This window comes from Desarmillaria tabescens (genome assembly GCF_030435595.1).
Source record: "Desarmillaria tabescens strain CCBAS 213 chromosome Unknown EV420scaffold_5, whole genome shotgun sequence".
In the NCBI taxonomy this organism is placed as follows: Eukaryota; Fungi; Basidiomycota; class Agaricomycetes; order Agaricales; family Physalacriaceae; genus Desarmillaria; species Desarmillaria tabescens.
The window spans coordinates 356795-376483 of NW_026848304.1; the positions used below are offsets into that span (position 1 = coordinate 356795).

Genomic DNA, 19689 nt, shown 5'->3' on the forward strand with positions numbered 1-19689 from the left:
ATCAGGCAAGTCAGGCATAGGGCAAACAAAACCACAGGCTATTCTTGGGACCCAGAATCCCATACTGTCAAGGGACGCATCGCACAGCAGAGTCACCGTCGCATCTGAAATTGGGTCCCAGTCAATGGAATCAAAGCAGCAAATCCCACTCGACTTCTCGATGTGGTCTGCAAGCCACTTTAGGTTGTCCTTCACAGCGTTGCTGAGTGCGATCCCTGCGAACGGGTTTGTCTTCCCCTCCATTTTCGCATATACATTGCACAGCCTCAGCTTCAGAAGGGGAAAGACATTGAAAGACCAGTTTGACCATCCTGCAATCTGTTGGTACTCCTGCAGACTATGGCAGTTTGAGGAGGTGAAGTATCGGAGAGCCATGACAAGTTCAGATTTTGAGTCTTCAGGCATAGTAGCCGTCATTGCATTTGGGTCAACGTTGAACCCAATAACGATGAGTTGCAGGCCGAAAAGCTGCTTTGGCTTGCTGTGAGGCACTCCTAGCTGGTCCCACAGCTTGAGTAGCTTTGTTTGATTGGAGGGGTAGAAGGCATCGTAAGGTTTGTAATACTCCAACTTGCCCCACTTGTCAAACCCAAAGTCGTCATCCACATAACAACCCAGATCCTTGATGTTTTCAATGTTGATCGCTATCCATGTAACAAGCCCATTGACGCTGTACCAGACCCGGTAAGATCCTCTTCCCCCGAAATTGTTGTTGCAGTCTACAGTCCTGACCAAGGTTTCAACCTCCCCTGCAGCTTTCTGCTCGCTGGTGAGGTACCCTGTCATCACGACCTGTTTGAGTTGCCACAGAGGGTGCATCGGGCAAAGCCTGTAGGCCTTCGACACGTCCAATGTTAGCGACCGATTACACAAACAAGATTAAACAACTAGGCGTGACTCGCACTTCGGTCAGGTGCCTTATGTTGCTCACAGGTTTATGTGCAGGGAGCTATTGCTTAGTTGAGCGAGAGTGAGTTCAGACTAAGTTATCGGGTGAATAAACATTAGTTCGAGACTGAGGTTTAAGACCTGCAGTCGAGCTACTTAAATACAGTTTGGGTCGTGCTAAATATACTACAAGTGTCTGCAACGGTACGGTAAACATACTGAACCCTCATGGTAGAATGCGATCAAGTCTGGAGAATTAGTATAGTGAGATTACGAGGAAGCCGATAAGATAAGATAGAGCATGAAATCGTAATATTACCCCCCTGTTAAGGCAGTCGTCCCGACTGCAGTGTAGTTTGGCTTTGGAAGGTAAGCTCCTACCAATGAAGGTGCATTTGGTTTTATCAGGTATTCTTGTATTGCCTGTACCAAGGGATGGTCGGTTTCGGATTCGGTTACCGATTCTGTTTCTGTCCAAGAGTCAGATTCGTCATTGTCTTCCCACCAGTCTGCGGGTGGACGAGTGATGAACGAGACTTGTTTGAAGTCTTTGATGGCATCCCTGGCATTATCCAGGTCCTGCTCGTCTACCCAGGAGTTTTCCTCCCTTGGATATCCCTTCCACTTTACGAGGTATTCGATTCCGGTGCTTCGTCTTCTTCCTCTTCCTCGAGGGGCTCTTTCCCTTCGATCTACTATTTCCTCCACTTCATACTGTTCTTGTCCATCTATGAGATCTGGCGGCGGAGCAATGGGCTGTATTTGGATTGGGAACTCCGGTGGGTGATATGGAGTGAGTAGGATTTCATTGAAACGGTCATGGATTTTCCATGCGGAGGGGAGGCGTAGTTTGTATGTGGAGGCACCATGTTTGGATATTACTTCGAATGGTCCGACGCACTTGTCTCCTAGCTTCTTCATTGGTCGAGGAAGGTGTAGATTTGTGGAGTCCAACCAGACTTTGTCTCCTGGTTGGTACTCTATTGCCATTCGCTGATGCTTGTCATACTGCCGTTTCATGACTTCCGCTGCTTTTTCCAACGCTTTGGCTGTTTGTTCATGAATCTTTTGGATATCAGCTACAAATTCTCTGGCGGCTGGATTTGTGCCTTCTTTGATCGTTAACGGGGCCAGGTGTGGTTTCTGTCCATGGTTGATTTCGAACGGTGAGTAACTGGTCGCGGAGTGTTTCCGATTATTGTGTTGGAAGGCTGCGAGAGGTAGCCATTCGCTCCAGTCATTCTGCCGATGATTGATAAATATTCGGAGATACTTTTCGATCTCCTGGTTTGCTCGTTCTGTCTGTCCATCGGTTTGGGGGTGATAGGCCGTAGACGGGTTCCCTTGTATGTGTAACATATCGTATAGCTCCTTCATGAATTTTGATACAAATTGGGGTCCTCAGTCTGAGATCACCTTTTGGGGCATACCGTGTTTGGCCCACACATGGTCTCGTAGGATTTTGGCCCACCCTGCAGAGGTTAGCTCAGTCGAGCATGGTACCGGGATGACTTCCTTGGAGAAGCGGTCAACTATCATGAGGATGGCATTGTACCCATTTGAGTCGGGTAGTTTGCCTATCATGTCGACCGTAATGTGTTCCCATGGTCAGGAAGGTACGGCGTGTGGGTGTAAGGGTGCCCTTCGACGCTGGGTGCTTGTCTTGGTGCATTGACAGGCTTCGCAACCCTTCACGTATCGTTCTACGTCGTTTTTGAGTTTCGGCCACCAGTATTCTCGTTGTACGAGCTCCTTGGTTTTCTCTATCCTGGGGTGTCCGGTGGTAATGTGATCATGATGGATGGCGATCAATTCTCCTCGTAGTTTGGTGTCTCGAGGTACATATAGTCGTCCATCATAATGCATCAATCCCTCCTTCTGAGTTATCCCCCTGGGGTGATGAAGAGATGCTTTGATCCCTTTATCTCACTTGGTCACATCCCTCAGTGCCGTTTGGATTCGCTTATGAATTTCCTCCTCTCCTGGCATGATCAAGGCTCGGAACATCTCTGGTTTGAGTACTATCACCTCTTTATTGTCCTCTCCTCCTTGGTTGTGGTCCGCTCTTCTGGATAATAGGTCTGCCTTCTTGTTTGCTGTCCCCGGTTTATGATGTAGTGTGAAGTGATACTCCGCCAACTCAGTTACCCATCGTGCTTGCCTTCGGTTGAGCTTTTGGGGCTTGCGGAAGTACTGCAGGTTTTGATGATCTGTCCAGATCTCAAATTCCTGATGAGCGCCCATCAGATAGTGTCTCCAGTCTTCGAGCGCCAACATGATGGCCAGGAGTTCCTTGTCGTAGATTTCATAGTTCCGTTCCGTGACCGTTAAGGCTTTGGATAGGAACGCTACCGGTCTCCACCTTCCTTCTTGTTCTTGTGATAGAACCGCTCCTACTGCTCCCTTGCTTGCGTCTGCTTCTACGTGATACTTCCCCGTTTATGTAGGTATCGCTAGTACCACTTCCTCCGCTAGCTTCCTTTTGATTTCTTGGAACGCACTTTCTTGGGCTGCTCCCCATGTCCATTCCGTCTTCCCCATGAGTTGAGTTAGTGGACGTACGTGTTTGCTGTAGTCCTGGATAAACCTTCGGTAGAAATTGGTGAACCCCAGGAACGATTGTAGTTCTCGTTTCTTTGTGGGTTGGGGCCATTCGGTGATTCCCTTGACTTTTACAGGGTCCATGCAGATAGATCCTTGACTGATTATTACTCCGAGGTATTCGGTTTCTAATACCTCGAATTTGCATTTCTCTGCTTTTAGGAAAAGATTGTTGGCTCTGAGAATTGCCAACACCTCCCGTACCACTTCTCGGTGTTTGTCTTTGTCCTTGGTGCATATAAGGATATCATCCAGGTATACCGTGACATCTCCTCTGGCGATCTGTTCCTTGAATAGGTCATTCATCATCCACTGGAATGTCGCGGGAGAATTGGTGAGTCCGAAGAACATCACCATGGGTTCGAACAGTCCTCGATTGGTTCTAAAGGCCGCCTTCCATTCGTCTCCTCCTTTGATCCTCACGTTATTATATCCCCACCTCACATCCAACTTGGTGAAATACTTGGCATCTTTGAGCTGATCCATTAATTCTCCGATGAGTGGGAGGGGATAACGGTTTTTAATGGTCATTTCATTCAGCTTGCGGTAATCCTGTACCGGTCGCAGTTTCCCGTCTTTCTTTTTTACGAAGAAGAATGGAGAAGCCATTGGGGACTTGGAGGGCCTAATCCTTCCTGATTCCAAGTTTTCGTCTAGGAACTTGTCTAACTCGTCCTGTTCTGCAGGGTTAAGGGGATAGACTTTGCAGTCCAGACTGGCGTTTGCGTTGGGTATTAGTTCGATTGCGTGATCCCAGGGTTTGCACGGCGGTAGCTTGTCAAAGTTCTCTTTTGCAAACACGTCTCGGAATTCCTGATATGGTTCTGGTACTATCTCCTCAAACGTCTTTGCTTCCTTGGCTTTATTGGCTTCTGCGGCTAACTCGTTTGCCTTACTCCCCATGGCTCGCACGTGAAAGGCTTCCTCGAAGTCTATCACTAGAATGGTGTCCTCTTCTTCTACTTCCATTCCCCAGGCTTGTTCGGGGTCTTCTTCTGGTAGTAGAAAGGGTACTTTGCGGCATGAGCAACGGGCTAGGGTTACTGCTCCCGTTTTCCAGTCTATTATGGGATTGTGCCGTTTGAGCCAGTCGTGTCCTAGGAATAGAGGTACGTTTCCTAGGTCGACAACTGCGAGGTCGATCTTTTCGTGATGATCCCCGATGGTCATTCGGAGTTCTATGACTTCAGTGATATCCCCTCCTTTGTTTCTGCTGCCGTCGGCGTTGTATACGGCCTGCGCCTTGGGTAGTTTTACCGTGTTCATTTGGTGTTCTTGTACAAACGCACGGTTTATACAGCTCCCAGTGCATCCGCTGTCAACTAGAGCATCGACTGCTCGCACCTGGCCGGTGTCCAGGGTTTCGAGCTGTACGCAGATGTTGACACTCCTTCCTTTGCCTCCCCTGATATATTGCGGGGGAATACGCAGGTCCTGCATGTTCTGCAGACACTGTTCCCGTTGACGATAAGTTTCCTTTGAGGATCCGATGAGATCTAGAATGAGATCTTCATCTACCTCTATTAGGCGTCTAGGGTGTACCCACATTCGGAGGGTTGCAAGCCTTCTGTCCATCGTCTTTTCTTGTCTCATCTTTCTTCTTACCCATTCTGCGCTATGGGGCTTGAGCCATCCTCTATTCCACTTGTCGTCATAGTATTCTTCTTCTAGCTCCGTTACTTCATAATCTTCCGGGTACTCCTCGGTGTGAATCACCGGGTCTTCCCCTCATGGTTTGAGGCTTTGTTTGTAACTGTAATCATCTTCCTCATCGGGCACTTCTTCAAGTGAAACGGTCTTTTTATTACAAATATGGGGTGCACATAATGGTCCCACCGACCCGCCCACCGGGGAACACGAGCCCCCGGTGCCATTATGTGTTAGTGACGAGGAGGGTAGACGCACCGTGATCGGAGGAGGATAAATGATGTCCCCGGTTGTCTTGACTGTTGTTTGCGGGGCAGCGGTTTTCTTGATGGGGATTCGCGTTCCCTCTTGTGGCTCCGCCGTGTTGGGGTAGTTGGCCACATAGGGCAGGCACGTACTTTCCGCCTTCGGGCGAGGCCCTGCATCGTTCCTCTCCTGCCTGGAGGCGCCTTCGCCCACTACTGGCTCGGCCGCTCTTCCTCCATTTTCTGCGCCGGTACCTACCCTCCACGGAGCGATGTTGACCTTGATCCCATGTGTCCCGCCGCCTTGCGCAGCGTCTGCCACTTGTGCTTTCGCACCGGTGGCCAAGGATCTTGAGTGGGGTTCTTCTTCGAGCACGGTGGTAATCCCCTGTACACCGCTCTTTTTATGCGACTGAGTAATTTCATCTTGTGACTGCATGAAAGTGGTTCCATTGCCTCGAGATACTACATGCGGTACATTAGTCCGACCTGCGGAATTCTGTGACGCACCACTAAATGAAATTGTGTCCTTTGCTGATGCGCGTTTGTCGCTTACGCCGCCGGCTCTTCTTTTACCTCCTCGATCTTCGATGTGGAGGCTTCCCCTTCTTCGTCCTTCAATACCTGTTGGTACATGGTGTGGATCTGGGCGCGTGAGAACTTGGGCTGGTGTTTGACGAGCCAGGTGCTTTCGTCCTTGGGACACTTGTTGTCTTGCTTTCGATGACCCTTGTGACCGCAGCGGAAGCATCGTCCCTCCTTTCGCAGTCGGTCTATCTCCATCGGTTGTCCTTGGCCCCCGTACGTGGTTCCTGTTCCCGTCTTCTTATCACTCTGGGAATTCCCGGTGCTCCCGGCTTTTCCCGTCCCCCTGTTCTGTTGACCCTGCGCTCCTTGACTTCTGCCTGCGTCTTCTGCTAGTCCCACACGGTAATTATAGTCCATTTGTTCCACTCGGAACTTCCATTCTGCATATGTGCATGGCAGCGCAGTCCCGGTGGCGTGTATGGCCGTCTTGACGTTCTTTCTGATGGCTGGTTTGAGTATTTCGATCATATACTCTTCGTTGTGACGCTTTCCGGATTCCTTGGCTAGTCGCTTGAAATCTCGGAAGAACTCCTTAGCCGATTTATAGGTGTTTTGTTGGATTCGCTTAAACTCTTGTAGTTTAAGCTCTACCTCCGTGTCGGTACGGAATTGATCCTCGATTATTTGCCGGAACGTCTGCCAGGCTGGATAGCGCAAGTAACCGCATGTTTCGTCATAGTAGTCATCCCTTGCGTGATTCCACCAATGTAGGGCTTTGTCCGTGAGTCAGAATGTGCAAAACATGACCCGATTGGGACTTTGCCCATGTGCATTCATTGTAAATTGTTGCGGGAATACGTTGAAGTAGTCCTCGCATTGGTTAAGGAACCGATCCACATCGCTGGAATCTCCCTTGAACTTTTCGGGGGGTTCTGCCAATTGCGGTTTCACCTGTCCCCACGGGTTTGTGTTTGCCACTCCGACTATGAATGGAGGTGGCGTGTTCGGGGGCTGTACAGGGTCGGCGGGAATAGGGATTGCTGCTGGTCGCGGTAGTGATCGTAGCGCAGGGTTGTGGTGAGGAGATAGGGGGCCCTGTGGCGCAGGGGCTGGTGCCGCAGGTTGGGCTGGCACCGCGGCTGCAGCGCCTGCGCTTCCTGGAGTTCCTGCGGCGGCAAACAGCCGGCTAGGGTCGACGTACCCTGTCCTTCTGAGAATCAATAGGTGGCTCAAATCTACCGTGCTTCCACTCGACGCTTCTGATGGAACTGGTACCTGGTATCGTTCCCCGGGGTCCATGTAGTCATCCGGGTGTACTTGGTTCCACAGAATGTTTGTGTGGAAAACGGTTTCTCAGTAAATTACCTGGGCCCCAATTTGTGAATTCTTTTCCTTCTGGAAGTACCTTCCTTGCGGTGAACTGTTCCATGACAGCTCCTGTGGTAACTTCCTTTCAGTCCATCGTAACATTTCCAAATAAGTCATATTTTCTAACTTGGCCTCAGTAGGCTCCCGAGCTAGATCCTTCCACGAATTCCGGGATGACATCCTCGTCACCATACTCTCCGACTCGATGCTGCTGCTGTAAGTCAAAGTCGGCCCTATTCCAGGGTTCTCATAGATTTCACCTTCTTCTAAGTCTGATTGGTCGGACTCGCTCAAAAGGCTCCGTGCTTCCTGTGACGATACGGTTCCAGTTTCGAATGATTCTTGCCCACTCGTTGACCCTGAGTATGACTTGATCGAAGTCTGGTCTCCAGGGTCTATCCCATACCCAGGGTGCAACGAAGGGGATGGGGGCTGCATGGGGGTGTTCTGGGGCAAGGGGATAGATGGCGTATGGGATGACGGAGGCAGGGGCTTCGATTCCCTCGTACATGTGCCACGCGTCGGCGTAGTCCTGCAGCTGTCTGCATATATCGCAGCTGGCGTCTGCGTCGTATGTGGGTCCACAGTTGTCGAGCTCGGTAGTTGCTTCCCTGGCCCGATCGTTGATGATGATTGGGGTGTTCGGGCGGGCGACAAGATTGAGGTAGCTGCCTTCGTCGTCTGATGAGTCGTCGCGGGCGTAATAATTGCCCCAGGTTTCTCCTCTTGAGTCCAGCCTTGGAGGGGACCCGTCGTTGCGAGGCCCTGAGAGCTCGTCGCTGTCACTGTCCTCCTCTGTAGTGCTGCTTTCCTCATTTGAACTGCTTCTAGTTCCATCCTCAACCGTTCTTCTTTCTCCCAAATGGTATCTAAGCCCTTGTTGATAGAGGCGCTGTCCGTTTGAATCATACCCAGGGTTGGCGGCTGAGTTTTCTGTTGAAGTGGGGGAAGGGGCATCCCATGGGTCACTTCCTTCACTTTCCCCTTCACTTTCCTCTTCGATAATGGGAGAGAGAACACGCTGGTCCACCCCCCTTTCGTAGATTCCTCGCTCTTCTTCTTCTTCAACGACTGGGCCTCTTTGTGCGGGCCATCCTTCCATCTCAGTGTCGGACTCACTGGACTCGCTTGTGTCGGAGTCTTCTGTGATCCACTCGTCGTTGGTGATGAAGATGAAATGGATGGCTTGGTTGGGTCAGTCGTCGATGTAGTTGGGAGGGGGTGTGTGCGGTTGTCTAGCCTCCGGGTTGGGGGCTTCGACGGGGATAGTTTCTTCGGAGACTGGCTCCTGGTTTCGTCGGTATTCGTATCCATATAGGAATGCGAGGTATGCCAAGGCTATGAGGCCCTGGAGTCCAATGAAGTCGGTTATGGTTTGGTCGAGGGGGTTCATTCGTTACTGTTTGACAACGTGGTTGTTGTTGAAGAGTAAGAAAGTCTTGAACTAATTGTTAGCGACCGATTACACAAACAAGATTAAACAACTAGGCGTGACTCGCACTTCGGTCAGGTGCCTTATGTTGCTTGCAGGTTTATGTGCAGGGAGCTATCGCTTAGTTGAGCGAGAGTGAGTTCAGACTAAGTTATCGGGTGAATAAACTTTAGTTCGAGACTGAGGTTTAAGACCTGCAGTCGAGCTACTTAAATACAGTTTGGGTCGTGCTAAATATACTACAAGTGTCTGCAATGGTACGGTAAACATACTGAACCCTCATGGTAGAATGCGATCAAGTCCGGAGAATTAGTATAGCGAGATTACGAGGAAGCCGATAAAATAAGATAGAGCGCGAAATCGTAATATCCAATTTGAAAGCGACGAGGACCTTTTGAGCGTTGTCTGGAGATTTTCGCCTGTACCACAATATGGCTGAGAACAACATATGAAGGTTGTCGAGGCATGATCCTGCTATGTCCAAGTGACAAATCATTCAATTAGGCACGTAAGAACCAGCGGACATGTTGGATACCATGTGCAGGTCATCTGAGCGAGGTTTAGGGACTGCGTGAACTGGGGTGCTGTACATTCCTGGGAGCAAATCTGGGCTGAAGGGTTCTGAGAAATGGCCAGCAGTGATTTCTTCATTCCGGTACCTGCTGATGAACTCCTGTTCCATCGCAGACCATGGACTCATCCTCGAGTTGTCCCAAGTTAGTGGGAACTCTGCCGCTGGTTGCATTGATGAGCCTCCAGGCTCTGTATGCTCAGAATTCGTGGATTTTACCAGATATTTAATTCCCCAGCCACCACACAAACCTACTGTTTCAATCCCAGCAATATTGCTTAATGCCGCTACTTGTCCTTCCCCACTTGTACCCCACATCAATTACGTGCCCCTTTCATTAATTCCGCCAGGCACCTGATTGTCGATCTCACGGATTTAGAATCCCATCTGATTGCCTAGCACAGCCGCAATTCCGCAGCACAGCCACAATTCCGCAGCTCAAATAGCAATTCCATGGCATTAGCTCTAATGCCGTGACCTTTCCTCAGTCTTTACTAAGGCTGTTATACCACCAAGAGATTGCTGCAAGCATCTACTTCAGTACACTTGCTTCAATGTACTTTGCCGCAGCAACACAGCAGCTCAAAATTCCAGAGATCGGTGGCATTCTTGCTAATCACTTCATCTATATGCGGTAAAGCCATATGGGTGCTGTTACTTTCGAACCACAGTACACAGTAAAGCCATGTGGGTGCTGTTACTTTAGAACTCTGGGAGCACACATTTTGTATCATTTCTTACCAATCTATGTACTATGGACTTACTAAGGACTCGCGTCAAGTATTCTAAAATTATTCCGGACTTGTAGTATAAAAGCTAGTATACACCATGGAAAATAAGGAGTTGCTAGACAGAAGTTACTGGACACTAGCCATCATCCACGTTATCGACCACCGTTATCGCTTGTACTCGCTAGGAGATAGACAATAACAACATAGTCACTCCAAGTTATACTCTCTGTCACGGCTTTTCTTCTAACGGTATTGGTGTACGCTCATATTGTGCCAATACATGGAATTTGGTGTCCACAACTCACTTTTATCTTTTAATCCGCCAGTATCATTTCACTTTCACCAGCCAGGATCGTTTTCATCAGTTTTCACCTTCTACATCGCCATCGTTTTACCCAGTTCAGTTCAGGATCGTTACGTCCCCGTGTGGACTCAGATTAGGATCGTTATTGCCGCCAGCAGCATCTGTCACAGAATTGCGGTCAACAGCTTCAGTATAGGATCATCAGTCACGGTATTTGGTATCTTGCCGTCAGTTTCAGTATAGGATAGTCTCCATGTAGACTCAGGATTAGTATCAGTTTCGTTTTGCCGTCGTTAACCTCAGTATAGTTTCAGTCTCAGTCCAGCCCAGTCCCAGCCATCGTTTTGCCGTCACTAGTTCCCCCTCATATCATCGCCAGTCGTCTTATCTTCGTTTTACCGCCAGTTTCTCGTTTCTCGACTACAGTCTTCGTCTCTTGCCATCACGGTATTTGTTATCTTGCCAACGGTATTGCTCTTTGATGGCATTTTCTCTAATTCCGTCAACATTGCCCATGGCTTTTACTAGTTAAATTGCTGTCATTTCGTTCACGGTTTGCCGGTATTCCCAGTTATACCGGATTCCGTTCCTTCTCGTCTATCAAGACCCTTCCCGGCTTACAGCCAACGTTTTCTAGTACTTGATCGTTAAGGGTACTACTTCGCTGACTGAAAAGTCGCAGTGTATACTTGCGTTCTTGAGGAATTCATCGCACGGAGGTGCACCGAAACACTCGCACAACAAAGCCTTTATTGCCGCTACACGCCATTTGCCGTGAACTCCTCTAGAGTTTTGGTTTTTGCCGTTGCCACGGAAGTTTAGGCTCATCAGCATATCAGCCCAGGGCCAGAAACCCTCTCTAAGTGAGGTGACGACTGAATGCATGAAGTCTTGATTTGGATGTGTTTCGAGGTATTTCTCCAGGACATTGACTTTGATTGGTGTAGTGACTTTAAACAGATGTGGGTAATCTTCAATTGTTTTGACTGCCTCCACATTTTCATATTCCTTCGCTGGAGGTCACGGCACCAGTAGTTCGAATTCTGTGCAACCGGCGGTTCGGCTTTTTCCGGTATCCAACCCTGAGAAAACAAAACCTCTTTTATACTTCGGCACGAAACCTGTACCTCCATCCTCCCAATCATCTCCCTTACCACCCCTCTCAAATCTCCCCCTCCCTTCCAAGACCTCCTTCTTCCTCTTAGGCCCTGCCGGGGCAAGCGGAGACGAGGTGTCCTCCTTTGCAACCCGAGCACACATGCCTGTATCTACACTTTCCCTCTGCCGATGGGCAGACCCCAGCATTCCATCTTCTGCATGCATCGAGACTCCTAGTATGCTTGCTGTTCCTCTTCTTAGGTCTTGGTTCGGCTTGCCCTTCTTCAAACTCTCGATAACCTGTCCCCGAGGTTGAAATGTGGGACCGTTCGAGGTCATGGAACTTGTCAGTTTCGGAGAGGAGGATGTTGCGGCATCGTCCAGTTCTGTTTCGTATAGCTCTGTCAAGGACGAACACTCAGCTGTGGAGGGAGACAGCGACAGTCCTGAAGAGAGATGACATGTATTGCTGGTAGAGGGAGAGTTCCCAGTATCGATGCGGGAAAGCAACGAGGATGGCTTGAGTATAGGTGTGCCACGTCGTTGTCCATTCATCTGCAGTCTTGATGGTTCTCTTAGGCTCGGCAGGGTTAGACGTGTTTTCGGAGAGCCGGATTGCAACACCTTCAGATATTTCGTGAGTCTGGACTTCATTGATCGAGGTGGAATGGGTGGCTGCGAAGACGGCATCGAGGTTGACGGCTTTCCCTGCCAAGAGGGCGAGCCATTGTTCTTCTGGGAATTCAGGACACTCGGCAGAATTGGTGATGCTGCGTCTGGCGGCTTTGAGATCAAGGGTGTAGTTCTCGACCAGCTCAAGGGTGCGTTGCAGTTCGGGGTGTAAGAGTGCTCTCCTAATCTCTCCAACAGGCCGCCACGGGAATTGGGATTCATCGATACGCGGTCTTTTAGCAGGTCCTTGTCCTTCATCGTCATGATCCTCGTCTTCTGAGTTGCCTCCATGGTTGGAGCTATTTCTCCCCTCGTCTCCCTGATCATTCTCCTCTTCGTGAAGATCGGCAGCTCGTGGTCGGCTGGGCCTTCCCTCTTCCTCTTGATTCCTAGCCCTTGCACGGACCTGGGCTTCTCCTTCTCTGTGGAGGGTTCGCTGCTCATTTTCGTAGTTGTCGAGCATCTCGACATAGATCTTGAGGGCGTTGTTGAAGTCGTCGTCATGCCCAGGTCTGGCAGAGAAGAACTCGGAGAGAACGCGGAGGACTTGGGCGAGGACATCCGGCTTCGAAGGGTTGATGCCCGTGCGGAAAGTCTCGACAATAGCGTCGCACCGGATGATGATCTGGGCCTGGGGAGCATCCGGTGGAGCAGGCGACCCTTCGCGGCTGGGGGCCTGCTCTGTTCTTCTGGAGGTAACTGTCTGCTGAGTTGAGCCTCCAGAGGCAGGAGTGCTATTAGAGGGTTGCGAGGATCCATTAGAGCCAGAGGACATAGCCAGAGTTTCAACTTAGATGAGTCTTAGTAGACGATGGAATAAATTGGTTTATTCAAAGGTGCGAAATAACGCTGTGCTCTGTCAATTCAACAAGAGCACCCGTAAGTTAGGTGGACTACGCAAAAAAGAGAAAAACGCACCTGGCGGTTCAACGAGAGCGACAGGCGTTCACGCTGAGACCGCCAGGTCTATATAGTCCAAGGGAAAAGTGAGACACGGGGAGGAAGCTAAAAGCCCGTTAGATCCCGCTACGCTCGAGGACTGTGGCACGTACTCACCGATGAGACGGCTGAGACTCCCGGGGGGAGGCTCCCGTGGGGAGGCTGAGACCGCATATGATAGATATGGGAAGTTACGCGCAGCAGGGCGGCCGACGCCTGTAGGAGAGCATGAGGAGGAGGTGATACCCGATTATAGTGATCTCTTACCAATTAGACTTGTGTAAATAATTCCTTTAAACCCGAAAAAATGTGTTGAGATGCTACTATATTACAGATGATGCTAGCAAACCCATGATAAATACACTATTATACAGATACGACCTCATATCAAATCTAGTCCATCTCTTCAATTTCAATGTCATCATCGACGTCCATGTATGCATCCTCCACGACCGTTCCTTGGTGATTGGGGAGGATGGTGAGACGGTTGTGAGGTCCATCAAAGCATACTTGCACAACCTCTCCATCACGGACACGGTCTGACAAGATCATCATCGACAGTGGATTGAGAAGCTCGCTCTGAATTGCTCGGTTCAGAGGACGTGCACCGTAGACGGGCGAATATCCGACCGACATGAGGTACTGCTTAGCGGATTGGTCGAGATCGAGGGTGATTTTCCTCTCAGCGAGTCGGTCTTGCACCTCCTGCAGCCGAATATCCACAATTTTAAGGACATGCTTGCGAGACAATGCACGCTACAAGGAACGATAAGTTTGATAAATTAAGCATAGGTAGATCATAGTGACTTACGAAGACAATGATTTCATCAACACGATTGACGAACTCCGGAGGGAAGTGTGATTGGATAGCGCCCAAGACCAAAGACCTTGTCTGAGGAGTCACAGGTCCTTCCCCCATATCATTGAGATGCGCGGCACCCAAATTCGAAGTCATGATGATGACAGTGTTACGGAAGTCTACAACTCTGCCTTGACCGTCCGTTAACCGACCATCGTCGAGGACCTGCAGGAAAAGAGTGACAAATTCCCTGCAAGCCTTTTCTACCTCATCTATCAAGACGATACTGTAAGGCTTCCTACGAATGTATTCGGTTAATTGGCCTCCAGCATCGTGACCAACGTATCCTGAAAGAATGAATTAGAGACCTTGTGCATCAATGATTAACAATTCGCTACTTACCGGGTGGTGCACCGATCAAGCGCGCAATGGAGTGCTTCTCAGAGTACTCCGAACCATCGATACGAATCATTGCATCAGCGGAGTCAAAGAGAACTGTGGCGAGCTATGGATGATCAGTCAGTCAAAATCAATACATCATATTAAACGTTGCTTACGGTTTTAGCCATAAGCGTTTTCCCGGTGCCCGACGGTCCCGCCATTAAGAAGCTAGCGATCGGGCGCGACGGATTTGCCAATCCACTCCGAGAAAGTCGAATGGCGTTTGCCACCGCCTTGACAGCCTCCGTCTGACCAACAACGCTCTCCGCCAATATTCTTTCCATCCTTAGAAGCTTCTCCCGCTCTGAGGACATGAGCCTTGTCACTGGTATTGAAGTCCAGCGAGCAACGATCTCCGCAATGTGTTCCGACGTGACGGTATCTGATCCTCCGCCTTCAGCGGTGGCGTCTTCTGCAGCTTTCTTTTCCTCAAGCTGTTTCAAGCGCGCCATCAGATCTGGTAACGCGTAGTACTTCAAGTCAGAAGCAGTAGCAAGATCGTATCTAAAAAAGCAAGTCAGCTCGAGAATAGCAAGCATCTAGAATACAAACTACAAACCTTCGTTCCGCTTCTTCCGCTTTTGCTTTCAATTCATCAATCTTGCGCCTGACGACGTTAATTTCATCGCCTCTCTTTTTCTCGTTCTCGTAAGCCGCTTTCAAGGGCCTCAGCTCATCCTCGACAGTCGCAGTGGCTTTCCGCGCAAGGACGAGGCGCTCTTTGCTAGCCGCATCCTTCTCTCGCTCCAATGCATGGATCTCGACTTGGAGCTCGAGCAGGCGACGCTGGAGCTTGTCAATCTCCTCGGGCTCAGTCTCCCGCGTAACGCGTACACTAGAGAAAAAGCAGTTAGGTCAAAGACATTGGTGTTGAATTTTTTCTACATACCTAGCGCATGCCTCATCCACAAGATCAATGGCAGAATCGGGTAAACGTCTGGATGTCAAGTAACGGTGCGCCAAGGTCGCTGCGGAAATCAAAGCAGGGTCCATAATCCTGACACCGTGATGGACCTCATACTTTTCCCGGATACCACGAAGAATACTGATCGTCTCTGATACCGTAGGCTCGTTTACGATGACTTGAGCAAATCGTCGTTCCAAAGCTGCGTCCGTCTCAATATATTTCCGGTACTCGGCAAGGGTGGTAGCACCGATACACCTAAGTTTGCCGCGAGCGAGTAGAGGTTTGAAGAGGTTGCCGGCGTCCATTCCGCCACCTTCTGCTCCTCTGCCAGCCATAATAAGATGCAACTCGTCGATGAAAAGGATGACTCCGGTGCCTCCGTTCTCGGCAGCTTTGTCAACCTCGTCCAATACGGCCTTGATACGCTCTTCGTACTCTCCCTTGTATTTGGCACCCGCCATGAGGGCACCCATATCAAGGGAGAACAGGCGACAGAAGAGACTGGCCGGAACATCGCGTTTGACGATTCGTTGAGCGAGGCCTTCAGCAATAGAGGTTTTGCCGACACCGGGTTCACCGATGAGAACCGGGTTATTCTTGGTCCTAATAGGCAGGTTAGTCTCAGAATGTGAACGAGAAACAGATTGGTTATCTTTACCTTCGACATAGAATGCGAATCGCCCGTCGAATCTCGTTGTCACGGCCAATGACAGGATCAATCTTTCCCTCTGTACAGAATGGTCAATAAATATGCACACACCACCAAAATTAGCATCGATACCTTCTGCCAAGGAAGTCAAGTCTACAGCATACTTGTGGAGGGCATCAAAACCTGCTTCAGCATTCTTGGATTCAACTCGACGGTTGCCGCGGATTTGTTGAATGGCGGTCTTGAGTGTGGCTTCGGTGAGACCAGCCTCTCTGATAACGGGAGCAATGGTAGAGTCTTTCAGAAGGGCGAGAAGAAGGTGATCTTGAGCAATGTAAGAATCATTCATCGTCTTCTGGATGCTCTGCGCTTCCCGCAGAACCTTGAGAGAGGCAGAGCTGAGGGATGTCTCATCTGGAGGGGGGCTCTGTGTTGGTAGTCGAACGAGGATCTTCTTCAAAGCGCGCTTCACTACTCCCTGGTAGAAACGCCATCAGTTCGTCGTCACATCCGAAGAAATGGTATATACATACTGTGTCACCTCCAGCCTTTTCAAGCACTGAAGCGAACAAAGGGGTTCCTCCGCCTTCTTCATTGAGAAGGACAAAGGCAATATGAGCCGGTGCAACTGCAAAGAAAGAATGAGCCTTTACAAGCGCTGTGGAATGGACAGAGGCGTACCCTGAGCATTTGCAGAATCTTTGGCCAACTGTATGGCAGCGGTCAGGGTTTCATTTGACTTGTCGGTAAGATCAAAGTTGCTCGTCATGATGAGGATAAGGGTATAAACAGTTGTGAAGAGAAATGTGGGTCGGGTCGAGGTCTTTTTAAATTCAGACACTCATTTACCAACTGTACGTTCTGGACAATTCGAGCAAGTTCGACAATCGTCGAACTTTCCAGGACATTCCGACCATGACAGTTTAGTGACGTCATGTATATACCTATATAGGTCCACCTGTGGCTGGCCGAGTTAACCGTATTTGCCTGGACTTTCTTCCGTTTACTGGTCCTTCCGTGTACTATCCAGTCAATTCCAGCATTTTCTAGCACAATACTACTGCCAGCCACTTCAGGAGTATATTCCGGAGTATACTCGGTGATCCTTGACAACACTCTGTAGCGAAGTTACCACATTGTCACCCTAGATCTTCAGCGATGAGCGGGTGAAACATGTCTAAGGAAGATTTTCACCCCCGGCATCAAGACGTAAGCTATTTCCCCGTCGTGGGCACAGTACAGCGAGGAACAGTACGCGAACATTCTGCCGCCTTACATACCACGTTAGAGCTTAATATTCTTCTGCCTTTACCCAAGCATCCGCCCTGGCCCTTCTTGTATTCAATTCCTCGAGCTGCAGATATAAAAGTAAGATGCCACCTTACATAGTGAGCAAAATGAAAGACACCTTCACCTTCTCCAGAATACCGATTTCCTTCAGATGCTCCTCGTAGTGATCAGAAATGGATCGAAGCAAACGGCGGAGGAGCACATCTGAATCTTGCAGAGTCGCACCATTGGCGCGCCGACCTTTGTTACCCTTACACCATTCCAGGACATCGATATGATATCCACAATTGCAGTCCCATGTAAAAGTTCCCGGAGGTGGTAATGTTGGTGGTGTGGCTAACCATGGAGGTATACTGCGACCGATCGAGCGGCGCAAGTCTGCTTTCCATTCGTCCTCTGCATCGGATGCTGCAGATGTAGAAGCCTGCGACATATCGTCATCGTAATAATATACCGGCAAAGTTTCAGGAGGGATTTCAGGCTGTTCAGGCTCGCTGACTCCCGAGGGATTCTAATGCAGTTAAGCACAAAATGTATTCTTCTTCGGTTGAGGACTTACCAAATTGTTTCTTGTAATCTTCTCTCCCTCCTCATACTTCAAAGCATCGTTCAGCTTTCTCTGCCACTCTACCTTCGTCTTTCTATTTTTCCAATACTCATCAAAGTTGATATTAAAGCCGAAAAGAGCCGTGTCGGAAGCTTCATCACCGACCCTGGGACGCCTCCCACTTCGTTGTTTCAAACGCGCTATCTCGGTGCAAAATCGACACAGCGCTCGAACACTCAGGGAGCGTTTGTCGGCTCGCCGAAACAGGTGCTCCGCCAACAGCCATCTCGCGTCTTTGGCTAGGACAGCCCGAACTTCTGCCTTAGATAAGTGACGCGCGCGCCGACGACGCCTGAGTTGTCCTCGGTTTCCTTCATGCTCGGTTTCTATGTCGATTTCTATCTCGGAATCGTCGCTATCATATAGGATACGCCTTTCAGAGCTGTCCCCATCGTGGCGCTGACGAATGCATTCTATCAGCCAGTCGATGGTGTGGTCAGCTACAGAGGTTCCTCCGGCTTTCACAATTCGTCAATCATCGCTAGCAGACGGTACCGCTCGAGATACTTATGACTGCGTCGATAGGTATGCACGTCAAGAGAGATGATCTTGTAGCGTCTCTCGTTCGAGGACGAAAGGAGCAAGGAGTTGGAATTATTGTTGGCTATGCACCGAAGGGGATAAGTAAAAGAAAGAATTAAGGTGTGGGTGGATCGTCGTACATGTCAGAAAGGCGGCGGTCAAGTTCTTGTTGCATACGAGCCAGACAGTGATCCTCGAACCCTCACCCGGTCTGTATCCATAGACTGACTGAAGAGTGAGACCTGAATTCGGATTGTTGTTGGTGTCGAAGTCCCTATCTCGCAGCTCGCGCTCGAGTTGTTCATATCCACGAGTAGAAAGCCAACGTAAATCTTCGATTAATAAGCGTCCCATGAACTGCACATTGCCAGCAAAACCATCCACAAATTCTGTCTCGTCCAAACTGTCCAAGTTAGACTGAGCTTAGAAATTTAAGCTTGAGATGATAGATTGCCACAGACCCAGTTCCTTGCCGTCCGGGCAGAAACATCCTAACCGACGATAGAGACAGAGTTAAATTTCTCTTTCTGAGAAAAGGAATATCCAATGAAGTTTCTGGTAATGGGCCAAAGGGCTGGGCCAGTAGCTCGCGTAGACTGAGTGGCATGTTGGCTGCGAGATAGAGAGAAGCGCTGCAGCCGGATTAGGCAACACTTTCCTTCATCCCGCCATCATGCTTGGCCGTCGACTGCTCCGAGGCAACCAGTCTTCCTCTCTCTCGACCATTGCAAAAGCTCTGGCCCGGTCGAACTCGACTGCTGTTACCCCAGCTCCTGTGGCAACCTCCAACCCTCTTGCTGCCCAAGCTCCCAACTACCCAACGACATGGTCAGCCAACCAGCGGCCACGCCCACTCGGACAATCAAACCCTCGCTTCGAGCAGACTGCTATGGAGACCCAACCAGCTCCATTGAGTGCCATGCAGCTCATTGCCGAAGAGCCCATACGCCTGGTGGACGGCAGGAAGGCCGTCTGCGATGGAGGTGCGTCTCTCCAATTTCTTCCGACGTGTTCCATTCTTCTCACCATACTGCAAAATCGATTCTTCTAGGTGACGGACCATTAGGACATCCGAAGATATATATCAATTTGGTGAGTTACTATGGCTGACTGTGAAAATTGGATGAACTCAACAGTGGACATAGGACCAACCCGGCCCTCGTTCATGCGGGTTCGTAACTTCTTCCAATGACAGCCCTTCGTTCCTAATTGTTCCATTCATTATTCCCATGTATACAGATACTGGTGAGTCCGTTGCGATGAATGTATCATTCTGTACTCATACCCCGAATAGCGGTCTGCGTTTCCAGCAAAATCACCATGCACATTGATAGAATGTTGAGAAGGACCCTGCCGAGTAACATACGGTGTCTTGTACATGGCGGTAATGAATTAAATAAATGGAGAAAACGTATGCTCGTGGAAAGACATCAAACACCCTGCATTGTCG

The 19689-nt window shown here is 49.6% G+C and overlaps 3 protein-coding genes across 3 annotated transcripts; 1 reads left to right on the forward strand and 2 right to left on the reverse strand.

Annotated features, from left to right (window-relative positions):
• Positions 1-13095: 13095 nt before the first annotated feature.
• EV420DRAFT_1718157 (P-loop containing nucleoside triphosphate hydrolase protein) lies at positions 13096-16958 on the reverse strand. The gene is made up of 10 exons (XM_060479727.1): positions 16502-16958; positions 16354-16448; positions 15932-16298; positions 15830-15899; positions 15154-15774; positions 14824-15099; positions 14381-14768; positions 14226-14328; positions 13836-14170; positions 13096-13780 (listed from the first exon to the last, which is right to left on the reverse strand). The coding sequence occupies exons 1-10, from the start codon at positions 16587-16589 to the stop codon at positions 13418-13420; spliced, it is 2706 nt and encodes a 901-aa protein (XP_060336079.1). The 5' UTR covers positions 16590-16958; the 3' UTR covers positions 13096-13417.
• EV420DRAFT_1718193 (uncharacterized protein) lies at positions 16722-18846 on the reverse strand (the record flags this gene model as incomplete). The annotated part of the gene is made up of 6 exons (XM_060479728.1): positions 16722-17174; positions 17229-17621; positions 17670-18175; positions 18232-18321; positions 18380-18642; positions 18701-18846. The coding sequence occupies 6 exons, from the start codon at positions 18844-18846 to the stop codon at positions 17112-17114; spliced, it is 1461 nt and encodes a 486-aa protein (XP_060336080.1). The 3' UTR covers positions 16722-17111.
• EV420DRAFT_934450 (zinc-finger domain-containing protein) lies at positions 18464-19635 on the forward strand. The gene is made up of 5 exons (XM_060484052.1): positions 18464-19222; positions 19291-19331; positions 19385-19410; positions 19479-19484; positions 19534-19635. The coding sequence occupies exons 1-5, from the start codon at positions 18913-18915 to the stop codon at positions 19568-19570; spliced, it is 420 nt and encodes a 139-aa protein (XP_060336081.1). The 5' UTR covers positions 18464-18912; the 3' UTR covers positions 19571-19635.
• Positions 19636-19689: the final 54 nt, after the last annotated feature.